Source organism: Rhinatrema bivittatum, chromosome 8 (genome assembly GCF_901001135.1).
Source record: "Rhinatrema bivittatum chromosome 8, aRhiBiv1.1, whole genome shotgun sequence".
Lineage (NCBI taxonomy): Eukaryota > Metazoa > Chordata > Amphibia > Gymnophiona > Rhinatrematidae > Rhinatrema > Rhinatrema bivittatum.
Genome location: NC_042622.1, coordinates 236,596,008 through 236,615,831, shown reverse-complemented (window position 1 = coordinate 236,615,831; position 19,824 = coordinate 236,596,008). Strand labels below are relative to the sequence as shown.

General features: G+C 43.7%; 1 protein-coding gene across 2 annotated transcripts in view; it reads right to left on the bottom strand.

The window, feature by feature from the left end:
* Window positions 1-19,824, bottom strand: part of CPAMD8 (C3 and PZP like alpha-2-macroglobulin domain containing 8) — a 510,164-nt gene that overhangs the window by 453,064 nt on the left and 37,276 nt on the right. For both annotated transcript variants that reach the window (XM_029614183.1, XM_029614185.1), the window contains exon 3: window positions 15,255-15,277. In XM_029614183.1, coding sequence (XP_029470043.1) covers window positions 15,255-15,277 — 23 coding nt within the window. The remainder of the gene's footprint in view (window positions 1-15,254; window positions 15,278-19,824) is intronic.

The following is a 19,824-nucleotide window of genomic DNA, read 5'->3' as shown; positions in this document are numbered from 1 at the left end:
CCAACACCAAGTTCAGATTCCAAGAGAATGGGGTCCCTTACCAGAGGCTTAAGGTGTTTGACTCCTCTCAAGAAGCCCGAAACATCTGTATGAGAAGATAAGGTCTCCCTAATACACAGTTTCTATAGCATACAATAGCTGCAACCTGGACCTCACTAAACCCTTAACCAGACCATCCTTAAAGAAATCCAGAATACAAAACACCAAAGCATTCCTTAGAACTACCTGCCTATTGGAACACCACTGCTCAAAAATCCTCCAAATTGACACATAAGCCAAGGAGGTTGAGGATTTTCTAGCATTCAAAAGTGTTCACCATCTCAAGAAAAAAACCTTTTTTGATTAACCGGAATGTGCTTTCGTTGGTCCATTTGTGTCATTCATTCCGGCGGTGTGCACATATCTCGCAAATGGAAGGTTGGCGCACAAAACTGATGGTATGCGTGCATGCAAGCAGCCACCTATGTGCACACACTGGTGAAACAAATGAAACTAATGGACCAATGAATGCTCATCCTACAACTTCTCAAAGGCCAGTCAGTAAGACAAAACTGACCCAGATCTTCATGAAGAATAGGGCCCTGCGAGAGCAGGTCTCTGTGCAAAGGCTCTCTGTCCAACAACTTGACTAGATCCATATAGCAAGGACATCTTGGCTAGTCTGGAGTGACCAGAATCACAAGATCTGGATGACAAGCAATCCTTTGAATGATTCATCCCACCAACATAATGAAGGAAATACATACAGAATTGCCTCTGATGACCAATGCTGAATCAAAGCATCTAGACCAAACAATCCTTTTTGCCTCTTCTAGCTGTAAAATCATCACATCTTCGCATTCTTGTTGGTCACCATCAAATCTATCAGTGGGAATTCTCATGTGTTTATTACCAGATCGAATGCTGTCAAGGACAACAATCACTTGCCAGGACTGACTTCACTGCGGCTGAAAACATAGAAATGAAACATAGAAATGACGGCAGAAGAAGACCAAACGGCCCATCCAGTCTGCCCAGCAAGCTTTCATACTTATTTTTCTCATACTTATCAGTTACTCTGACTGCTGATGTCAGGGCCCTTATTGGTAACTTTTTGGTTCTAATTTCCTTCCACCCACGCCATTGATGTAGAAAGCAGTGCTGGAGCTGCATCAAAGTGAAGTATCAAGCCTAATTGGTTATGGGTAGTAACCGCCGCATTAAGCAAGCTACACCCACGCTTATTTGTTTACCCAGCCAGTGCAATTTAGTCCTTGTTGGTTGTTGTCTAAATATAAATCATCTTTTCTTCATTCCCCCTGCCATTGAAGCAGTGAGCTGCACTGTATATGTATTCAAAGTGAAGTATCAGGCTTGATTGGTTCTGGGTAGTAACCGCTGCAACAAGCAAGCTACTCCCCCGCTTGTTTACCCAGACTATGCAATTCAGTCCTTGTTGGTAGTTGTCTGAATGTAAATCCTCATCTTCATTCCCCCCTGCCACTGAAGCAGAGAGCCACTTGGATATGCATTGAAAGTGAAGTTTCAGGCTTATTTGGTTTGGGGTGGTAACCGCCACAACAAGCAAGCTACTCCCACACTTATTTGTGAATGCAAATCCTTTTTCCCATATTTCCTCTTGCCGTTGAAGCATAGAGCAATGTTGGAGTTGCATTAACCTTGTGTATGTTTATTGAATAAGATATTAATCACCAGGTAGTAGCTGTCATTCCCGCAAGCCACCCCCAATCCTCTTCTCTTCATTCACATCCTCAAGACTGTTGCATCCGTCGGTCACAGACGGCTGCGACCGCTCTGCCTTACCTCTTTTCTTCCCTTTTCCACCTCCTTGGTCAGGATGGCTGCCTCCGGTGCCGAGTGCCTCAGCGTCTCCAGCTTAACATGGGTGTTCCAGTCCGCCATGCTCACTCCCGTGGTCTCTTAGGGCACGTGTGCGCACATCTCCTAAGCTCAAATCATGTCATGGTGGGAACCTCAGGGGTGTCCCCACCGCTTGACGTCAATACCTCCAGGTATTTAAAGCCTCCGCTTTGCTACCACCTTTGAGTTAGCAAGGACTTCGGTTTAAGCTACTCTTACCACTCTAAGCTGCACGCTTAGACGCCGCTCTACACTCTAAGGGCCTCACTCCTTTAGAAGCTCAAGACACCCGCTCCTTGGGGGTCTCTCGCTTCCATCACCCTTTGGGGCCTCTACTAACTGAGACAACCGCTCCTCGGGGGTCTCTCTCTCTTATTCTTTTCAGGATCTCCGGACTATCAGGTACTCGCTCCTTGAGGGCCTACCAGTATGTATCCTGTACCACGGACCTTCTGTCCCACCATCTCACTACCAGGAAGACGCCTACACTCCTGTGAGTACCTCTACGATCCGGTGCTCCAACTCCACCCACCAGGCTCGGCGTTGCCCACACCATGGGTCCCCACCTCTCTTGAACATCTGGGTGAGATTCTACATCTGAGACTGTTGAACGTATTGGCACCTTGCGGACCTCAGGGCCTTACCTTCCTGCTTCATACCATCTATCTACAGCAGTACAATAAAGCCTTCCATTCATTCTGTGGCTGCTATCTGAGTTCAGCCTATTGCTGTGGTTCCCCTCTCCAAGGACGGAATCATCTCCATAGCGACCAAGGGTCCACAATGCCACAAACACAACAAAGACTTTATGGATCCACAGTGTTTATCCCACGCCCCTTTGAAATCCTTCACAGTTTTGGTCTTTACCACTTCCTCCAGAAGGGCGTTCCGGGCATCCACCACCCTCTCCGTGAAAAAATACTTCCTGACATTGGTTCTGAGTCTTCCTCCCTGGAGTTTTAAATCATGACCCCTGGTTCTGTTGATTTTTTTCCAACGGAAAAGGTTTGTCGTTGACTTTGGATCATTAAAACCTTTCAAGTATCTGAAAATCTGTATCATATCACCCCAGGGTATACATATTTAGATTCTTCAATCTCTCCTCATAAGTCATTTGATGAAGACCCTCCACCTTTTTGGTCGCCCTTCTCTGGACCGCCTCCATCCTGTCTCTGTCCCTTCAGGGATACGGTCTCCAGAATGTCTACCCGAATGTTCTCCATCCCCGCTATGTGCGAGGCAGCTATCATCTTCAGATTTCTTTCTGCCCACTGAATCAGTAAGTCCATCTCTTCCGAAATCTGAGGGTTCCAGGTGCCCCCTTGATGATTCACATATGCTCCTGCTGTGGCATGGTCAGACATGGCTGACTACCTAACTCTTGAGAAGGGACATGAAATTCTGAATTGCCCTGGTTTCCAAAAGATTGATGGACCACGTCGCTTCCTCCTCCAACCACAGTTCCTGAGCAACTTGGCCTAGATAAAAAGATTCACAATCTGAAAGGCTGGCATCTGTCATCTCCACTACCCAGGCTAAAGCCTTGATCTGGTCCAGCACTGGTAACCTCCTTTAATTGTCCTGCAACTGAGGATCCTACATGGACAACAAAGCTCTCTGAAGGAGCCTTATATGTGCCCTTGCCCAAAGAATTAATGCTGCTGCCATGGAGCCCAGAAGCTCTAGATAACTCCATATTGTCGGATTCCTTACAAACATCAATGAGAGAACCTGCTGTTGCAGTTTCTGAACCCTTTATTTCATGAAGTGAACCTAACCTATTCCCATGCCAATTAGAGCTCCTAGGTACTTCAGAGCTTGAAAAGACAGTAAACTGCTCTTAGAGAAGTTTTCCACCCAGCTCAACTCCTGCAACAAGTCTATCACTAATTTTGTGGCCAAAACAACTCTTTGGTTTCAATTTCACTCTTATGAGCCAATCGTCTAAATAAAGGTATACCAAGATTCCTTCTTTTCATGGAGCTGCTGCCACTACCATTATCTATGAAAAAATCCTTGGAACCGTCAGCAGCTTGAAAGGCAGGATCTGTAACTAAAACTGTCCACCTATCACCACAAAGCACAGAAACTTCTGCTGGCACTTGCTTATTGGAAAATACAGATACAGCTCCATAAGATACAAGGTCAGGAGATCCATCTGTCACATTGAAACATACATAGAAACATAGAAACATAGAAATGACTGCAGAAGAAGACCAAACGGCCCATCCAGTCTGCCCAGCAAGCCACGCAGTTCATCCATTTATTTCTTTATTTTTTTTTTCCCCCACCCTTTTTCTCCCTCCACCCTTTTTCTCCTTCCCACCCATCACTATTGGCTTCCAGCACCCTCCGGCCCCAACTCCCTTCCACCCCTCCACCATGCAGAGAGCAGCGCTGTATCCCACCATGCAGAGAGCAGCGCTGTATCCGCATCACAGTGAACATCCAGCTCAAACAGGGGTAGCAACCGCCGCAACAAGCAGGCCACACCCCTGCCCCATACTCCTACCCACCCCTGCTTTGTTTGTTTGTTTCTTGTTTTAGTTTTTTTTGGAGATGGCAGCCCTCCGTGAAGGCGGAACACCAACCACTGGCCACTGGCATTCCGCTCCGTGAATGCCTCTGTGGCTACTGCCGCTCCGTGCAGTGTTTTGCTGCCTGAAGGTGGAACCCCAACTACTGGCCACTGGCATCCCGCTCCGTGAATGCCTCTGTGGCTACTGCCGCTCTGTGTAGTGTTTTGCTGCCTGAAGGTGGAACACCAACTACTGGCCACTGGCATCCCGCTCCGTGAATGCCTCTGTGGCTACTGCCGCTCCGTGCACTGTTTTGCTGCCTGAAGGTGGAGCACCTACTGGCCACTGGCATCCCGCTCCGTGAACGCCTCTGTAGCTACTGCCGCTCTGTGCAGTGTTTTGCTGCCTCCACTTTATTTACGCCCACTAGACTTGATGGATCCACAGGGGGTCATTTTCAAAGGAGTTACGCATGTAAATGTGACATACTATCGTAGCAATTTTCAAAGGCTATTTACTCGAGTAAAGTGCACTTACTTGAGTAAATCCTATGGACAATTCAATGGCATATATTGTAGCAATTCTGAAAAACCCACTTACTTGAGTAAAGTGTATTTACTCGAGCAAAAACCAGTTTTGCTCGAGTAAATGCTTTTTAAAATCTACCCCACAGTGTTTATCCCACGCCCCTTTGAAGTCCTTTACAGTTTTAGACTTCACCACTTCCTCCGGAAGGGCATTCCAGGCATCCACCACCCTTTCCGTGAAGAAATACTTCCTGACATTGGTTCTTAGTCTTCCTCCCCGGAGCCTCAGCTCGTGACCTCTGGTTCTGCTGATTTTTTTCCTACGGAAAAGGTTTGTCGTTGTCTTTGGATCATTAAAGTTTTTTAAGTATCTGAAAGTCTGAATCATATCACCCCTGCTCCTCCTTTCCTCCAGGGTGTACATATTTAGATTCTTCAATCTCTCCTCGTACGTCATCCGATGAAGATCCTCCACCTTCCTGGTCGCCCTTCTCTGTACCGCTTCCATCTTGTCTTTGTCTCTTTGTAGATACGGTCTCCAGAACTGAACACAGTACTCCAGGTGAGGCCTCACCAAGGACCTATACAAGGGAATAATCACTTCCCTTTTCTTACTCGATATTCCTCTCTCTATGCAGCCCAGCATTCTTCTGGCTTTTGCTATCGCCTTGTCGCATTGTTTCGCAGACTTCATATCATTAGACACTATCACCCCAAGGTCCCTCTCCTGCTCCGTGCACATCAGCCTTTCCCCCCCCATCGAATACAGTTCATTCGGATTTCCACTCCCCATATGCATGACTTTGCACTTCTTGGCATTGAATCTCAGCTGCCATATCTTCGACCACTCTTCCAGTTTCCTTAGATCCCGTCTCATTCTCTCCACTCCTTCCGGTGTGTCCACTCTGTTGCAGATCTTAGTGTCATCCGCAAAAAGACAAACCTTACCTTCTATCCCGTCCGCAATGTCGCTCACAAAGATATTGAACAGGACCGGTCCCAACACCGATCCTTGCGGTACACCACTTAAAACCACTCTCTCTTCAGAGAAGGTTCCATTTACCATCACACATTGTCTTCTGTCCGTCAACCAATTTGCAATCCAGGTCACCACCTCGGCACTCACTCCTAAGCTTCTCGTTTTATTCACCAGTCTCCTGTGCGGAACCGTATCAAAAGCTTTGCTGAAATCCAAGTATATGACAGAGTGCTCTTCCTTGATCCAATTCCTTGGTTACCCAGTCAAAAAAGTCAATCAGATTTGTCTGACAGGATCTTCCCCTGGTGAATCCATGTTGCCTCTGGTCCATCAATTCTCCGGACTGTAGATAGTTCACTATTCTCTCTTTCAGCAGTGACTCCATTACTTTTCCCACCACCGAAGTGAGGCTAACCGGTCTGTAGTTGCCAGCCTCCTCCCTGTTCCCACTCTTGTGAAGCGGGACCACCACCGCTCTTCTCCAATCACTCGGCACCACTCCCGTTTCTAGGGATCTATTGAACAGGTCACACAGCGGACCCGCCAGAACATCTCTGAGCTCCCTCAATATCCTTGGATGAATCCCATCAGGCCCCATGGCTTTGTCCACTTTCAGGTTCTTTAGCTCTTCCCACACATTTTCTACTGTAAAAGGATTTTCATCTATTCCACTTCCCTCCAGTTTCTTGTTGTGTAGAGATGGTCCTTCTCCAGGGTCTTCTTTAGTGAAAACAGAGCTGAAGTATTGTTTAATATTTCTACCATTTCTTCGTCTCTCTCCACACATTGTTCATTACCACCTTTCAATTTCACTATACCACTTTGGACCTTTCTCTTTTCGCTGATGTATCTGAAAAATGTTTTGTCACCATTTTTTATCTCCCTGGCAATCCTCTCTTCTGCTTGACTTTTTGCCAACTTGATTAATTTCTTTGTCTCCCTCAGTTGATACAAATATTCTTCTTTGTGCTCCTCCCTTTGGGATCTTTTATATTTCTTGAATGCTGTTCTTTTAGCTTTAATTTTGTCAGCCACCTCCTTTGAGAACCAGATAGGTTTCAATTTTCTTTTGCTTTTCTTTACATTTCTAACATATAGAGCAGTTGCCTTGGTGATTGCTCCTTTTAGATTGGTCCACTGCTGATCCACATCTCTCTCGTTCTCCCATCCTTTAAGTTCTCCTCCAGGTACTTCCCCATTTCCTCAAAGTCTGTGTTTTTGAACTGTAAAACTCGGGTCTTTGTGGTTCTTTTCCCTATTCTTTTAGTGATATTAAACTATACCGTTTGATGATCACTGGTGCTGAGGTGGGCACCCACCTGGACATCAGAGACCTTATCTGCATTAGTGAGCACTAAGTCGAGTATTGCTCCTTCTCTCGTGGGTTCCAACACCATTTGTTTGAACAAAGATACTTGCATGGCATCCACTATTGCTCTACTATTTTTAGTTTCTGCAGATGGGATTTTCCAGTCTACATCTGGCATATTAAAGTCACCCACGATCACCACGTCTCCCTTCTTACCTATCTTATGGATGTCTTCAACCAGATCTCTGTCCAGCTCTTCCTTATGGTTTGGAGGCCTGTAAACCACTCCAATATAAATGGACGCTCCTTCAGCTTTTTTTAGGTCGACCCATAAAGCTTCTTCCTTACCCCAACTTCCTTGCAGCTCAGATGCCTGGATGTTGTTTCTGACATAAAGAGCCACACCTCCCCCTTTTCTATCCTCTCTGTTCTTCCTTAACAAGTTGTAGCCTGGTATTGTTGTATCCCATTCATGAGATTCTGTGAACCATGTTTCTGTGATAGCAACAATGTCCAATTCTGCCTCAGTCATTAGGGCCTGCAGATCTGGGATTTTATTTCCCAAACTATGAGCATTTGTGGTCATAGCCTTCCAGGTACTCTCTTTAAGGTTATTGCTTTTCCTGGACTCCTTATGAGACTTTAGTTGAGATTTGTTATTCACTTCACTCTTTCTTTTTGCAGTTGTGCCACTGTTGACAGAGTTATCCATCTCAATTAGATTTTTCTTTTGGTTATGAATCTTGAAATTCTGCATGCATTGTGTTTTTCCTCTCTTTTCTGGTAACACTTCAATGTTTTTCTCAAGAACTTCTTCAGTTTGCCATTATGACAAATTTCAACATCTCCATCCTGAAATGAAGCATTATGAGAAACTTGCTGACCTGTTTTAAATCTAGAATGGAATGAAAGGACAGTATGGAATACTGCCCTTTACTCCACTGGAGTCTCAGAAATAGTATGACTGCCTTTATATAGAGCTGTTGCTCCAGAGTCATACTTACCGCTGCCTCCTTTCTGGTGGAGTGACAGGACAAAGCCATAAAAGCAATGGAAAGAGGATGGGAAAACTCCAAGGCATAACCCTCTCATATTATTTCTAATACCTATTGATCTGATGCAATTTGACCCAACCCTGATAAAACTATGATAGGCGGCAACCTATCTGCTGAAATGGAGATTGGGTCCCCAAAAACTCATTGGGAAACACAAGAGAATCCCATTGGTCCTGAGGGTCCATACTTGCCATCTCTTTTGGCAGTATGATAGGACTAAAATCTACCAAATGCTGAGGTCTTTGAATAGAGGAAAGTCTCTCCTGCTTAAATCTCTGGAAGTTACGGAACCTATTATGAGCTTGAGTGTTTCACTATGCACTTCTAGGCCTATCCTCTGGTAGTCTCGGGATCTTGGAATCACCCCTAACTTTAGCCATCCTCTCAAGATTCTCCTTGAACAGATTCTCCTTAAAAGGGAGTTTCATCAGAAATGGAATCCTCTGACCAATTATGCAATCATAGTAACCTCCTTGTTGCTACTATAAAACCCATATACCTTGCAATGGAATGTACTGAATCAAAGGAGACATCAGCCAGATTTGCCACCCCTTGCTCCAAGTGAGAAGATTCTTCCATAACTTCTTCCTGAATACGCTGCAATAAATGCAAATCAGATCTTGCCATAATACAGTGCAGGCTTCTATCTAAAGTGCCATACTAGCAGCTTCAAAGGCCTGCTTCAATATTGATTCAATTTTCCTATCCTGTGCATCCTTTAAGGCCACACCCTCTTGCATTGGAATGGTAGTGCTCTTGGAGACAGCACAGATCAGCGTGTCTACTTTTGGAAATGTAAGCTTTTCCTTTTCATGAGCCACCAAGGGGTATAATTTTGATAAGGAGCATCTTCCTTTAAAATTTACTTCTGGAGAGACCCACTTCAGATCAATTAAATCCTTTACCACCCTAAACAGGGCAAAAGATTTAGTTGGCTTCCTTATACTGATCATAAGAGGTACTCTGTGGAAGTGGAATCTTCCTCTTTCTTTTCCTCCATAATATTCAATGTAGTCAGTGCTTGAGTAATTAAAGCAGAAAGGGAGAGTTAGAGTGTATAGCAGCAAATGATGAGATTGACATAATTGGCATCACAGAGACTTGGTGGAAGGAGGATAACCAATGGGACAGTGCTATATCAGGGTATAAATTATATCGCAATGATAGGGAGGATCAACTTGGTGGGGGTGTGGCACTTTATGTCGGGGAGGGTATAGAGTCCAACAGGATAAAGATCATACAAGAGAGTAAATGCTCAGTAGAATCTATATGGGTAGAAATCCCATGTGTATTGGGTAAGAGTATAGTGATAAGAGTATACTACCGTCCACCTGGACAAAATAGTCAGACAGATGATGAAATGCTAAGAGAAATCAGGGAAGCAAACCAATTTGGCAGTGCAATAATAATAGGAGATTTCAATTACCCCAATATTGACTGGGCAAATGTAATATCAGGATTTGCTGGAGACATAAAGTTCCTGGATGTAATAAATGATTGCTTCATGGAGCAATTGGTTCAGGAACCAACAAGAGAGGGAGCTATTTTAGATTTAATACTTAGTGAAACGCAAGATTTGGTGAGAGAAGTAATGGTGGTGGGGCCACTTGGCAACAGTGATCATAACATGATCAAATTTAAACTAATAACTGGAAGGGGGACAATAAGTAAATCTGCAGCTCTAACACTAAATTTTAAAAAGGGAAACTTTGATAAAATGAGGAAAATAGAAAAAAGCTGAAAGGTGCAGCTGCAAAGGTTGAAAGTGTTCAACAGGCTTGGACATTGTTTAAAAATACAATCCTAGAGGCGCAATCTATATGTATTCCGTGCATTAAGAAAGGTGGAAGGAAGGCAAAACGATTACCGTCATGGTTAAAAGGTGAGGTGAAAGAGGCTATTTTAGCCAAAAAGCATCCTTCAAAAATTGGAAGAAGGATCCATCTGAAGAAAATAGGATAGAACATAAGCACTGTCAAGTTAAGTGTAAAAACATTGATAAGACAGGCGAAGAGAGAATTTGAAATGAAGTTGGCCAGAGAGGCAAAAACTCATAATAAAAACTTTTTAAAATATATCCAAAGCAACAAACTTGTGAGGGAGTCGGTTGGACCATTAGATGACAGAGGGGTTAAAGGGGCTCTTAGGGAAGATAAGGCCATTGCAGAAAGACTAAATGAATTCTTTGCCTCTGTGTTTACTAATGAGGATGTTGGGGAGATACCAGTTCTGGAGATGGTTTTCAGGGGTCATGAGTCAGACGACCTGAACAAAATCACTGTGAACCTGGAAGATGTAGTAGGCCAGATTGACAAACTAAAGAGTAGCAAATCACCTGGACCGGATGGTATGCATCCTAGGGTTCTGAAGGAACTAAAAAATGAAATTTCTGATCTATTAGTTAAAATGTGTAACCTATCATTAAAATCATCCATTGTACCTGAAGACTGGAGGGTGGCCAATGTAACCCCAATATTTAAAAAAGGCTCCAGGGGCGATCCGGGTAACTATAGACCAGTGAGCCTGTCTTCAGTGCTGGGAAAAATAGTGGAAACTATTCTCAAGATCAAAATCATAGAGCATATAGAAAGACATGATTTAATGGGACACAGTCAACATGGATTTAACCCAAAGGAAGTCTTGCCTAAAAAAATCTGCTTCATTTTTTTGAAGGGGTTAATAAACATGTGGATAAAGGTGAACCGGTAGATGTAGTGTATTTGGATTTTCAGAAGGCGTTTGACAAAGTCCCTCATGAGAGGCTTCTAAGAAAACTAAAAAGTCATGGGATAGGAGGCAATATCCTTTCGTGGATTACAAACTGGTTAAAAGACAGGAAACAGAGAGTAGGATTAAATGTTCAATTTTCGCAGTGGAAAAAGGTAAACAGTGGAGTGCCTCAGGGATCTGTACTTGGACCGGTGCTTTTCAATATATATATAAATGATCTGGAAAGGAATACGACGAGTGAGGTTATCAAATTTGCGGATGATACAAAATTATTCAGAGTAGTTAAATCACAAGCAGACTGTGATACATTACAGGAGGACCTTGCAAGACTGGAAGATTGGGCATCCAAATGGCAGATAAAATTTAATGTGGCCAAGTGCAAGGTGTTGCATATAGGGAAAAATAACCCTTGCTGTAGTTACACAATGTTCGGTTCCATATTAGGAGCTACCACCCAGGAAAAGATCTAGGCATCATAGTGGATAATACTTTAAAATCGTCGGCTCAGTGTGCTGCAGCAGTCAAAAAAGCAAATAGAATGTTAAGAATTATTAGGAAGGGAATGGTTAATAAAACGGAAAATGTCATAATGCCTCTGTATCTCTCCATGGTGAGACTGCACCTTGAATACTGTGTACAATTCTGGTTGCCGCATCTCAAAAAAGATATAGTTGCGATGGAGAAGGGCAACCAAAATGATAAAGGGGATGGAACAGCTCCCCTGTGAGGATAGGCTGAAGAGGTTAGGGCTGTTCAGCTTGGAGAAGAGACGGCTGAGGGGGGATATGATAGAGGTCTTTAAGATCATGAGAGGTCTTGAATGAGTAGATGTGACACGGTTATTTACACTTTCGAATAATAGAAGGACTAGGGGGCATTCCATGAAGTTAGCAAGTAGCACATTTAAGACTAATTGGAGAAAATTCTTTTTCACTCAACGCACAATAAAGCTCTGGAATTTGTTGCCAGAGGATGTGGTTAGTGCAGTTAGTGTAGCTGGATTCAAAAAAGGTTTGGATAAGTTCTTGGAGTAGAAGTCCATTAATGGCTATTAATCAATTATACTTGGGAATAGCCACTGCTATTAATTGCATCAGTAGCATGGGTTCTTCTTAGTGTTTGGGTAATTGCCAGGTTCTTGAGGCCTGGTTTTGGCCTCTGTTGGAAACAGGATGCTGGGCTTGATGGACCCTTGGTCTGACCCAGCATGGCAATTTCTTATGTTCTTATGTTCCTCCTTATAAAAAAGGGAGATCATGGAAGAGTCATCCTCTCCCTCTGAAGGGAATTCTCCTTCTTCCAACTCCTCTTCACTATCAGCATCCCTGAAAATTCTAAAATCCTCCAGAGAATCTTCCGACCTGGAGTAATCTCCCTCTAGCTCCAAATCTTCCTCTTTCCTGGATCTTTTCTTCCCCTTTGCAACTTCCACAGGAGAGGAAAAGCCAGGGCTTTGTTTAAACGTTTCATAGATTCTTTGGACATTGAAGCCCAGGCCAAGGAAGAAGCTTCCATAGAGGAACCAGAAATAGCCTCTGAGACCAGCTGCAATAATTGCTGACCCTCTAGTCTCCTGCTCCACAGGAGAGAGGGAGGATCTAGTTCCCCTTCACTCTGTCGTGCTCTCAACATAGCCATCATTCCTGCCGTAGTTCCCACCTCTCTGGTGGGAACAAGTTACTCAGACAGCCCCACTGATGTAGGGAGTTCCCCACCATGGAATGAAAACTGCCGGTCCGCTACCTTTCTTTCCCTCTGAACAAGCTCAGCAAACTTTAGCTGCTCAGTCTGCTTACAGAGCATGTCCCACAATCAGGGCACAGTATAGTTTTATTCCCATGCTCTGCAGTAGCTGCCACGACTTCCCTGTCCTGATAACACCACTCCACTGTGGCCAGAGATTTAAGGGGAGAAATACAGGGCGCACCCGATCCTTCTCCACACCAGCTACTGTCTATTGAGTTGTGCTCCTTATCTCCTCTTCTTTGTATTTATTTTTTAAATTTTAATCGGACAGCAGAAACTGAGGCTTTCTTTTGTTTTCAGAAGAAATAAATAGCAGGAGGAGGAGAATAAAACTAATTAGTTAGCCCAATCTAGTAGCCCTCTGGCCCAAGCCCTGCTCAGAGGGAGGAAACCTAGACTTTCACCTCAGGACCTGCCTAGGAAATCAACCCATCCCAGGGCTATGCTCAACTGAGGGAGGGAGAACTTGTTTTTCACCGCAGGAGCCGCCCTATACCGATTTCTCTTTATCCAGCCGAACCAGGTCTGAGTCCACAGCATGGGATACTCACCTACCATCTGCTGGAGACAGAGAATACTAGCAGACTGAGGTCAACACAGATGCCTATAAGGGTAGACATCAGAGAACCTGTTGATCTCTGTCTCCATCTGCTGGTCAGTGGGCATAACTACAATTACTGCTACATTATTGCTGGCTGTGATTTAGCAAGAGCTGACACAAGAGCAAGGACCCATTCCTGCATGGGCTCCATGGTTCATGTGAAATATGGCAAGGGTCCAAATCTGCATTGGATTTTCTTTCCCACTTTTATTAGACAATTTTTAAATTCCTTTTTAGTCATTTGTTAAAACGAATAAGCAAAACAGAAAAAATAGTTATTGAACTCCAAACTGTGATAGCGGGGTGTTTGGGGATATTTTTGGAATGACGTGGACACCAGTTAACTGGGAGCTGGTTTGAGATCAGCAAATCTATTCACACAGGCCATCTTTTCAAGATCATACCAACCTAAAATGGATATGAACTGGTAACCTAGAGGTAAAAGACTCCATAAATATGTGACATTTCCTTTGAACAGGCTTAACTTTCAATGAAGACAGAACAACAGTTTTGCCTTCCCCAGCAAGTTTGACTCTACACCTTGGTACCCAACATTCACAAAAAAATATATATTTTTTTTTTCGTTTCACCTGCATTACACACAACAGGTTGCCACTTTGAAATGATCCCAATTCCCATGTGGTACTGGCAGAGGGCTAGAAAGAGAAGGCTTCTCCAACGTTAAATTCTCAGATGGGCTGGCAGGAGTTTCCAGAAGCAGCATTCCTTTCTTCCCCCCACCCCCCACTCAGTGCTATTCCTAAATTCTGCCTGCTCCATTTGACTGACAATTATCTTCCATGGAAATCATGCAACACCACCAATGAGTCACAGGGTCAGCCATAAGAAAAACATCAGTTCATCAGTGACCCGAATTAATGGTGAAAACATATTTACATATTACTTGTTCTCTTGACATACCCCACTCATTCTAGCGGGTAAACAGAAACAGTTTGGCAGATAAGGGTCACCTTTTGTCCACCTGGTCTGACCATCTGTGTCTGCCTGCTGTGCCACCACAGGCCTTACTTTATATCTGTGGTCTTTTCCCCTTCTTTGCCCCACAACTAAAATATATCTTTTTGTGTCTGCCCCAACCAGAATTTGGCATAGGCAATGTAGGCAACTGCCTCCAGTGCCAAATTTTGCTAGATGCTGGGGCGTCGCTGCCACTGCCGCCATACCACCAGCTGCTGTGCTCCTTCTTCAGCTGCACCTGCAGAATTGAGTAAAAGTCGGCATGGAGTTGTAGCTAGTGCCAGTGCATACACTCACAGATCCTACAGTGGCCCTCCCCCACCCCTTACGCTGACATCCTTTATCAGGAGTGGGGGCTCTGCAGGGACACACACACTGGCTCCAGCCCAGTGCTGGCTTTTGCTCAGTACCGTAAATTCAACTGAAGAAGCACAGCATTGCAGGTCCTAATGTAAAGGGACACGTGCTGGAAGCCAGACGGAAAGGAGATGATCTGGTCAGGGGCCCTCATAGCCTCCAGTGATTTTGGGGGTAATGGGGTGTCTCCCTCACCCCCCCCCCCAATACACACACATTGATTTCTGAGGAAAGAGGGGTACTTCCTTCCCCCACCATAATGATTTCTGGAGGAAGGTGGGTTCTTCCCCCCCCCCCCCCACCAAAATGAAATCTGAGGGTAGGGTAGGCAACCCTCCCTTCTCTCCACACTATCCGATGATTTCTAAGGGGGGGAGGGGGAATGAGGAGGGTCTTAACTTCACCCCAGTCCCCACACACTCCAATGATTTCTGGGTGGGAAGAGGGGACTTCCCCCTGATCCTCTGATGATTTCTGGGGAAGAGACTCCCACACTCTCTGGTGCCTATAGGTGCCCAAATTTTTAATCTGGCCCTGGCCCCAAGCATTTGAGGAATTATGCCCTCTGAAAAAATACATTGCTCAGAGCTTACCTTAAGCTTCACTGTCCCTTTTTCTGAAAAAAAAAAGAAAAAAAAAATGAAGTTATAATGTGCTACACATTTCTTTAAAAAATAAAAATTTTGATGCTCCACATTGTGTATGTGTAACTGTGCAGTGGTACTGGACACAAAGAGGCCAATCTTCATTAGATTCTTTAGTGGATAAGTTATCCAGCTACAGTTAGCTGGATAATTGTCCTGTATATTCAGCAGGAATAAACGTCCCACTGAATATTCTTGTTTAAAGTTATCCGACTACACATAGCTGGATAACTTTAACACTAACCAACCATTGGTTAAATATTACCAGTTAGGTCTAAAGCTATCCAGCCTCATGTGGCCAGATAACTCGCTACTTACTTGTATAACATCAGAGATATGTGGCTAAGTAGCGCACCTAAAAAAAATCAAAGCAGCAAGTTGACGGCCTCCCAGCCCACCTCCCCACCAAATTTCTCTAACACCCACCCTCCCCACTTACCCAGAAAGCAATACTCCTAAGTACAAAATAGCATTTAAAGTTATGGCAGCCAATCACCGCTGGCCCGGGCCTCCAGCGCCCCCCCCCCCCACTTTTCCCCATGTGAAAGATGAGACGAGTGGAATTAGATTACATCATAGAACACACACACACACACACAAAATCTCTTTCACACCCCATTAAAGAAACTTTAATACTACGGCCTTCTGTTCCCCCCCAAACATCCACTCACCCCCCTCCCAACCAGAACCATCCCACCACCCATTACCTTGAAAAGCAGTCCCCTTGTCCATGCCGAGATCACTGTGCTATGCGATCCTGGCCACTTTCAGCGTTATTACTCTCAAGTTATAATTATCTATCTAAATGGCTTTTAAATATCTACCTCAAAATTGATACTTTTTACTTCGCTGTACGATGTTTAACAGGAAATTATAGCTATTTTCAGACTTGTGTTAGAGGGCAAAATACTATTCTCTTTGTATTTGCAAACTTGTTCACCTTTATAAAATCATAATGGCTAATGTGCCTGTCTCTCTGTTTCTCCCTTCCACCACCCCCAGCTAACACCCCTTTCCTTTACCCTTGTGCCCCCTTTCCTTATCACTTGAACCATTCATCCAAATTTTGCCACAGATAGAACAGCACCTGGTAACCCCCCTGCTCACACTTTTAATGTATCCCAGATACCTATAGTTCCTTTTTCTGTCCCATAGAGGAACAGGCCAGTTTACTGTAGTCTCAGGGCAAACTGTGATGTCATCAAACATTTTTAAAGCTGACCAGCCATTGACTCGTCACCAAAACCATATGCAAATTTTTATACCGAAAAAGAAAAGAACATAACATAAGAACATAAGAAAATGCCATACTGGGTCAGACCAAGGGTCCATCAAGCCCAGCATCCTGTTTCCAACAGTGGCCAATCCAGGCCATAAGAACCTGGCAAGTACCCCAAAACTAAGTCTATTCCATGTTACCATTGCTAATGGCAGTGGCTATTCTCTAAGTGAACTTAATAGCAGGTAATGGACTTCTCCTCCAAGAACTTATCCAATCCTTTTTAAACACAGCTATACTAACTGCACTAACCACATCCTCTGGCAACAAATTCCAGAATTTAATTGTGCATTGAGTAAAATAGAACTTTCTTCTCCGATTAGTTTTAAAAAATGTGCCCCATAGTCTTTCTACTATCCGAAAGAGTAAATAACCAATTCACATCTACCCATTCTAGACCTCTCATGATTTTAAACATCTCTATCCTAATCCTAGCCCCCTCAGTTGTCTCTTCTCCGAGCTGAAAAAGTCCTAACCTCTTTAGTCTTTCCTCATAGGGGAGCTGTTCCATTCCCCTTATCATTTTGGTAGCTCTTTTCTGTACCTTCTCCATCGCAATTATATCTTTTTTGAGATGCGGCGACCAGAATTGTACACAGTAATCAAGGTGCGGTCTCACCATGGAGCGATATAGAGGCATTATGACATTTTCCGTTTTATTCACCATTCCCTTTCTAATAATTCCCAACATTCTGTTTGCTTTTTTGATTGCCGCAGCACACTGAACCGATTATTTCAATGTGTTATCCACTATGACACCTAGATCTCTTTCTTGGGTTGTAGCACCTAATATGGAACCCAACATTGTGTAATTATAGCATGGGTTATTTTTCCCTATATGCATCACCTTGCACTTATCCACATTAAATTTCATCTGCCATTTGGATGCCCAGTTTCCAGTCTCACAAGGTCTTCCTGCAATTTATCACAATCTGCTTGTGATTTAAACTACTCTGAACAATTTTGTGTCTCTGCAAATTTGAAATTATCTCACTCGTCGTATTCTTTCCAGATCATTTATAAATAGTATTGAAAAGTACGGGTCCTAATACAGATCCCTGAGCACTCCACTGCCCACGGCTCTCTTCCACTGTGAATTGTCCATTTAATCCTACTCTTTGTTTCCTGTCTTGTAGCCAATTTGCCAATCACGCAAAGGACATCGCCACCTATCCATGACTTTTTTACTTTTCCTAGAAGCCTCTCATGAGGAACTTTGTCAAACGCCTTCTGAAAAAATCCAAGTATACTAAATATCTACCGGTTCACCTTTATCCACATGTTTATTAACTCCTTCAAAAAAGTGAAGCAGATTTGTGAGGCAAGACTTGCCCTGGGTAAAGCCATGCTGACTTTGTTCCATTGAACCATGTCTTTCTATATGTTCTGTGATTTTGATGTTTAGAACACTTTCCACTATTTTCCTGGCACATCTCCTTGGTCAGTTAGAATGAAGGCTCAACTGTGGATACCACACATCATCCCATTATTTTTTTTTATGATTTATAAAATATTTGACATTTTTAAATGAATATTTATTATTTCTTTCATATCCCAGATCTAATTTTAGTTAGCAATGATGTGGGTATCCAAGTGAAACAAATTAAAAATTTAGAAATAGATACAGCAGAAAAATACCACCAAGGACCATGTCCCTTCCAATTGCAATCCTGCAGATTCTATCTGATCTCTGGCTTTAACCTTCTTTTTCCCACCACCTAAGGATCCTCTGAACTTGTCTAAAGCCTTGGGCCAGATTTTAATACCTAACCTGGGCGTAGATTTGTGCGCACAACCCGGCACACACAAATCTACGCCAATTTTTATAACATGCGCGCGCAGCCACGTGCATTTATAAAAATCCAGGGTCGGCACGTGCAAGGGGGTGCACACTTGTGCACCTTGCGCGCACACTTGTGCACCTTGCGCGCACTGAGCCTAGGGGAGCCCCGATGGCTTTCCCTGTTTCCCTCCGAGGCCACTCCAAAAATCGGAGCGGCCTCAGAGGGAACTTTCCTTCCGTCCGCCCCCCCCCCCACCTTCCCCTCCCTTCCCCTACCTACCGCCCCCCCCAGCCCTACCTAAACCCCTCCCAACCTTTATTCCATAAGTTGCGCCTGCCTCTGGGCAGTGTAGGTTGTGCACGCCGCCAAATGCCGGCACCCAATCCCCTGGCATGGCCGCTGTGCCGGAGGCCTCGGTCCCGCCCCCACCCCACCCCCTCCCCTTTCACAAAGCCCCGGGACATACGTGCGTCCCGGGGCTTGCACGCTTCGCCGGGCCTATGCAAAATAGGCCCGGTGCACACAGGGCTTTTAAAATCTGCCCCTTTATTAATTCCATTACCAATTTTTGAACCAATTTTCTTGCATCCACTGCCCTTTCTCTGAAAAAATAGTTCCTCACATTTTATTTTTTACAAGTATATCCCTAGTCCGATGTCCTATCATGACCATTTCTCCTATACAACTTCTTTTCCACTTTTTGTAGGATGCTAATTCTAACCTTGAAATCCAAGCTTTACTTACCTTTTGTACATACTGTAACCACACAAGACATTAGAGTACACTTTCTTGTGGGACACAAAGAAATTTCATTTTTGATCATGACTTGTCTAATCTCATTATAGAAAGAAACCCTTAAAAATCTGCACAAAAGGAGACTGTTACATGCTTGCAATATATCTCTTTTTTTTCTACTTTAAAATGAGGTGAGCAAACCTCCAACAGCAGTATAATATGTATTTTATGCTCGATACCCAAATTCTTTAAGAATTTCATGGTGAGTTCTGGTATGGAAAAAAAACACTATCTTCTCTTTCATTTTGCTCTCTTATTTTCTTTCCATCCCCCAAAATAACTCAGATAATTCAAAAGACATCCTATAATTAAAATTGCAGAGATCCTCAGAGGCTCTATAAAAAACACATGCACATTCTAAATTATTTTCAGATGTGTCAACCCAAGGACAACCATTTTCCCTGGTCACCCATGAAAAAAGGATTTCATAATTAATCATGAAATAGACTTCTAGGAAAAATGTAAAAAATAAATTCTTCATTTGTTTTAGGAGTGTTCTCCTGGGGTGTTAGAATGGTTCTGAAGTTACAATAGTGTAGCAGTAAAACCCCGACCTTAAAAATCAACTACTTTATAATTAAACTTAAAGTCACTGGTGGGAATAAGCAGCTTCTCCAATGACCAAAGGCAAATCAAAAATGAATGCATCTAGGATTTGTGC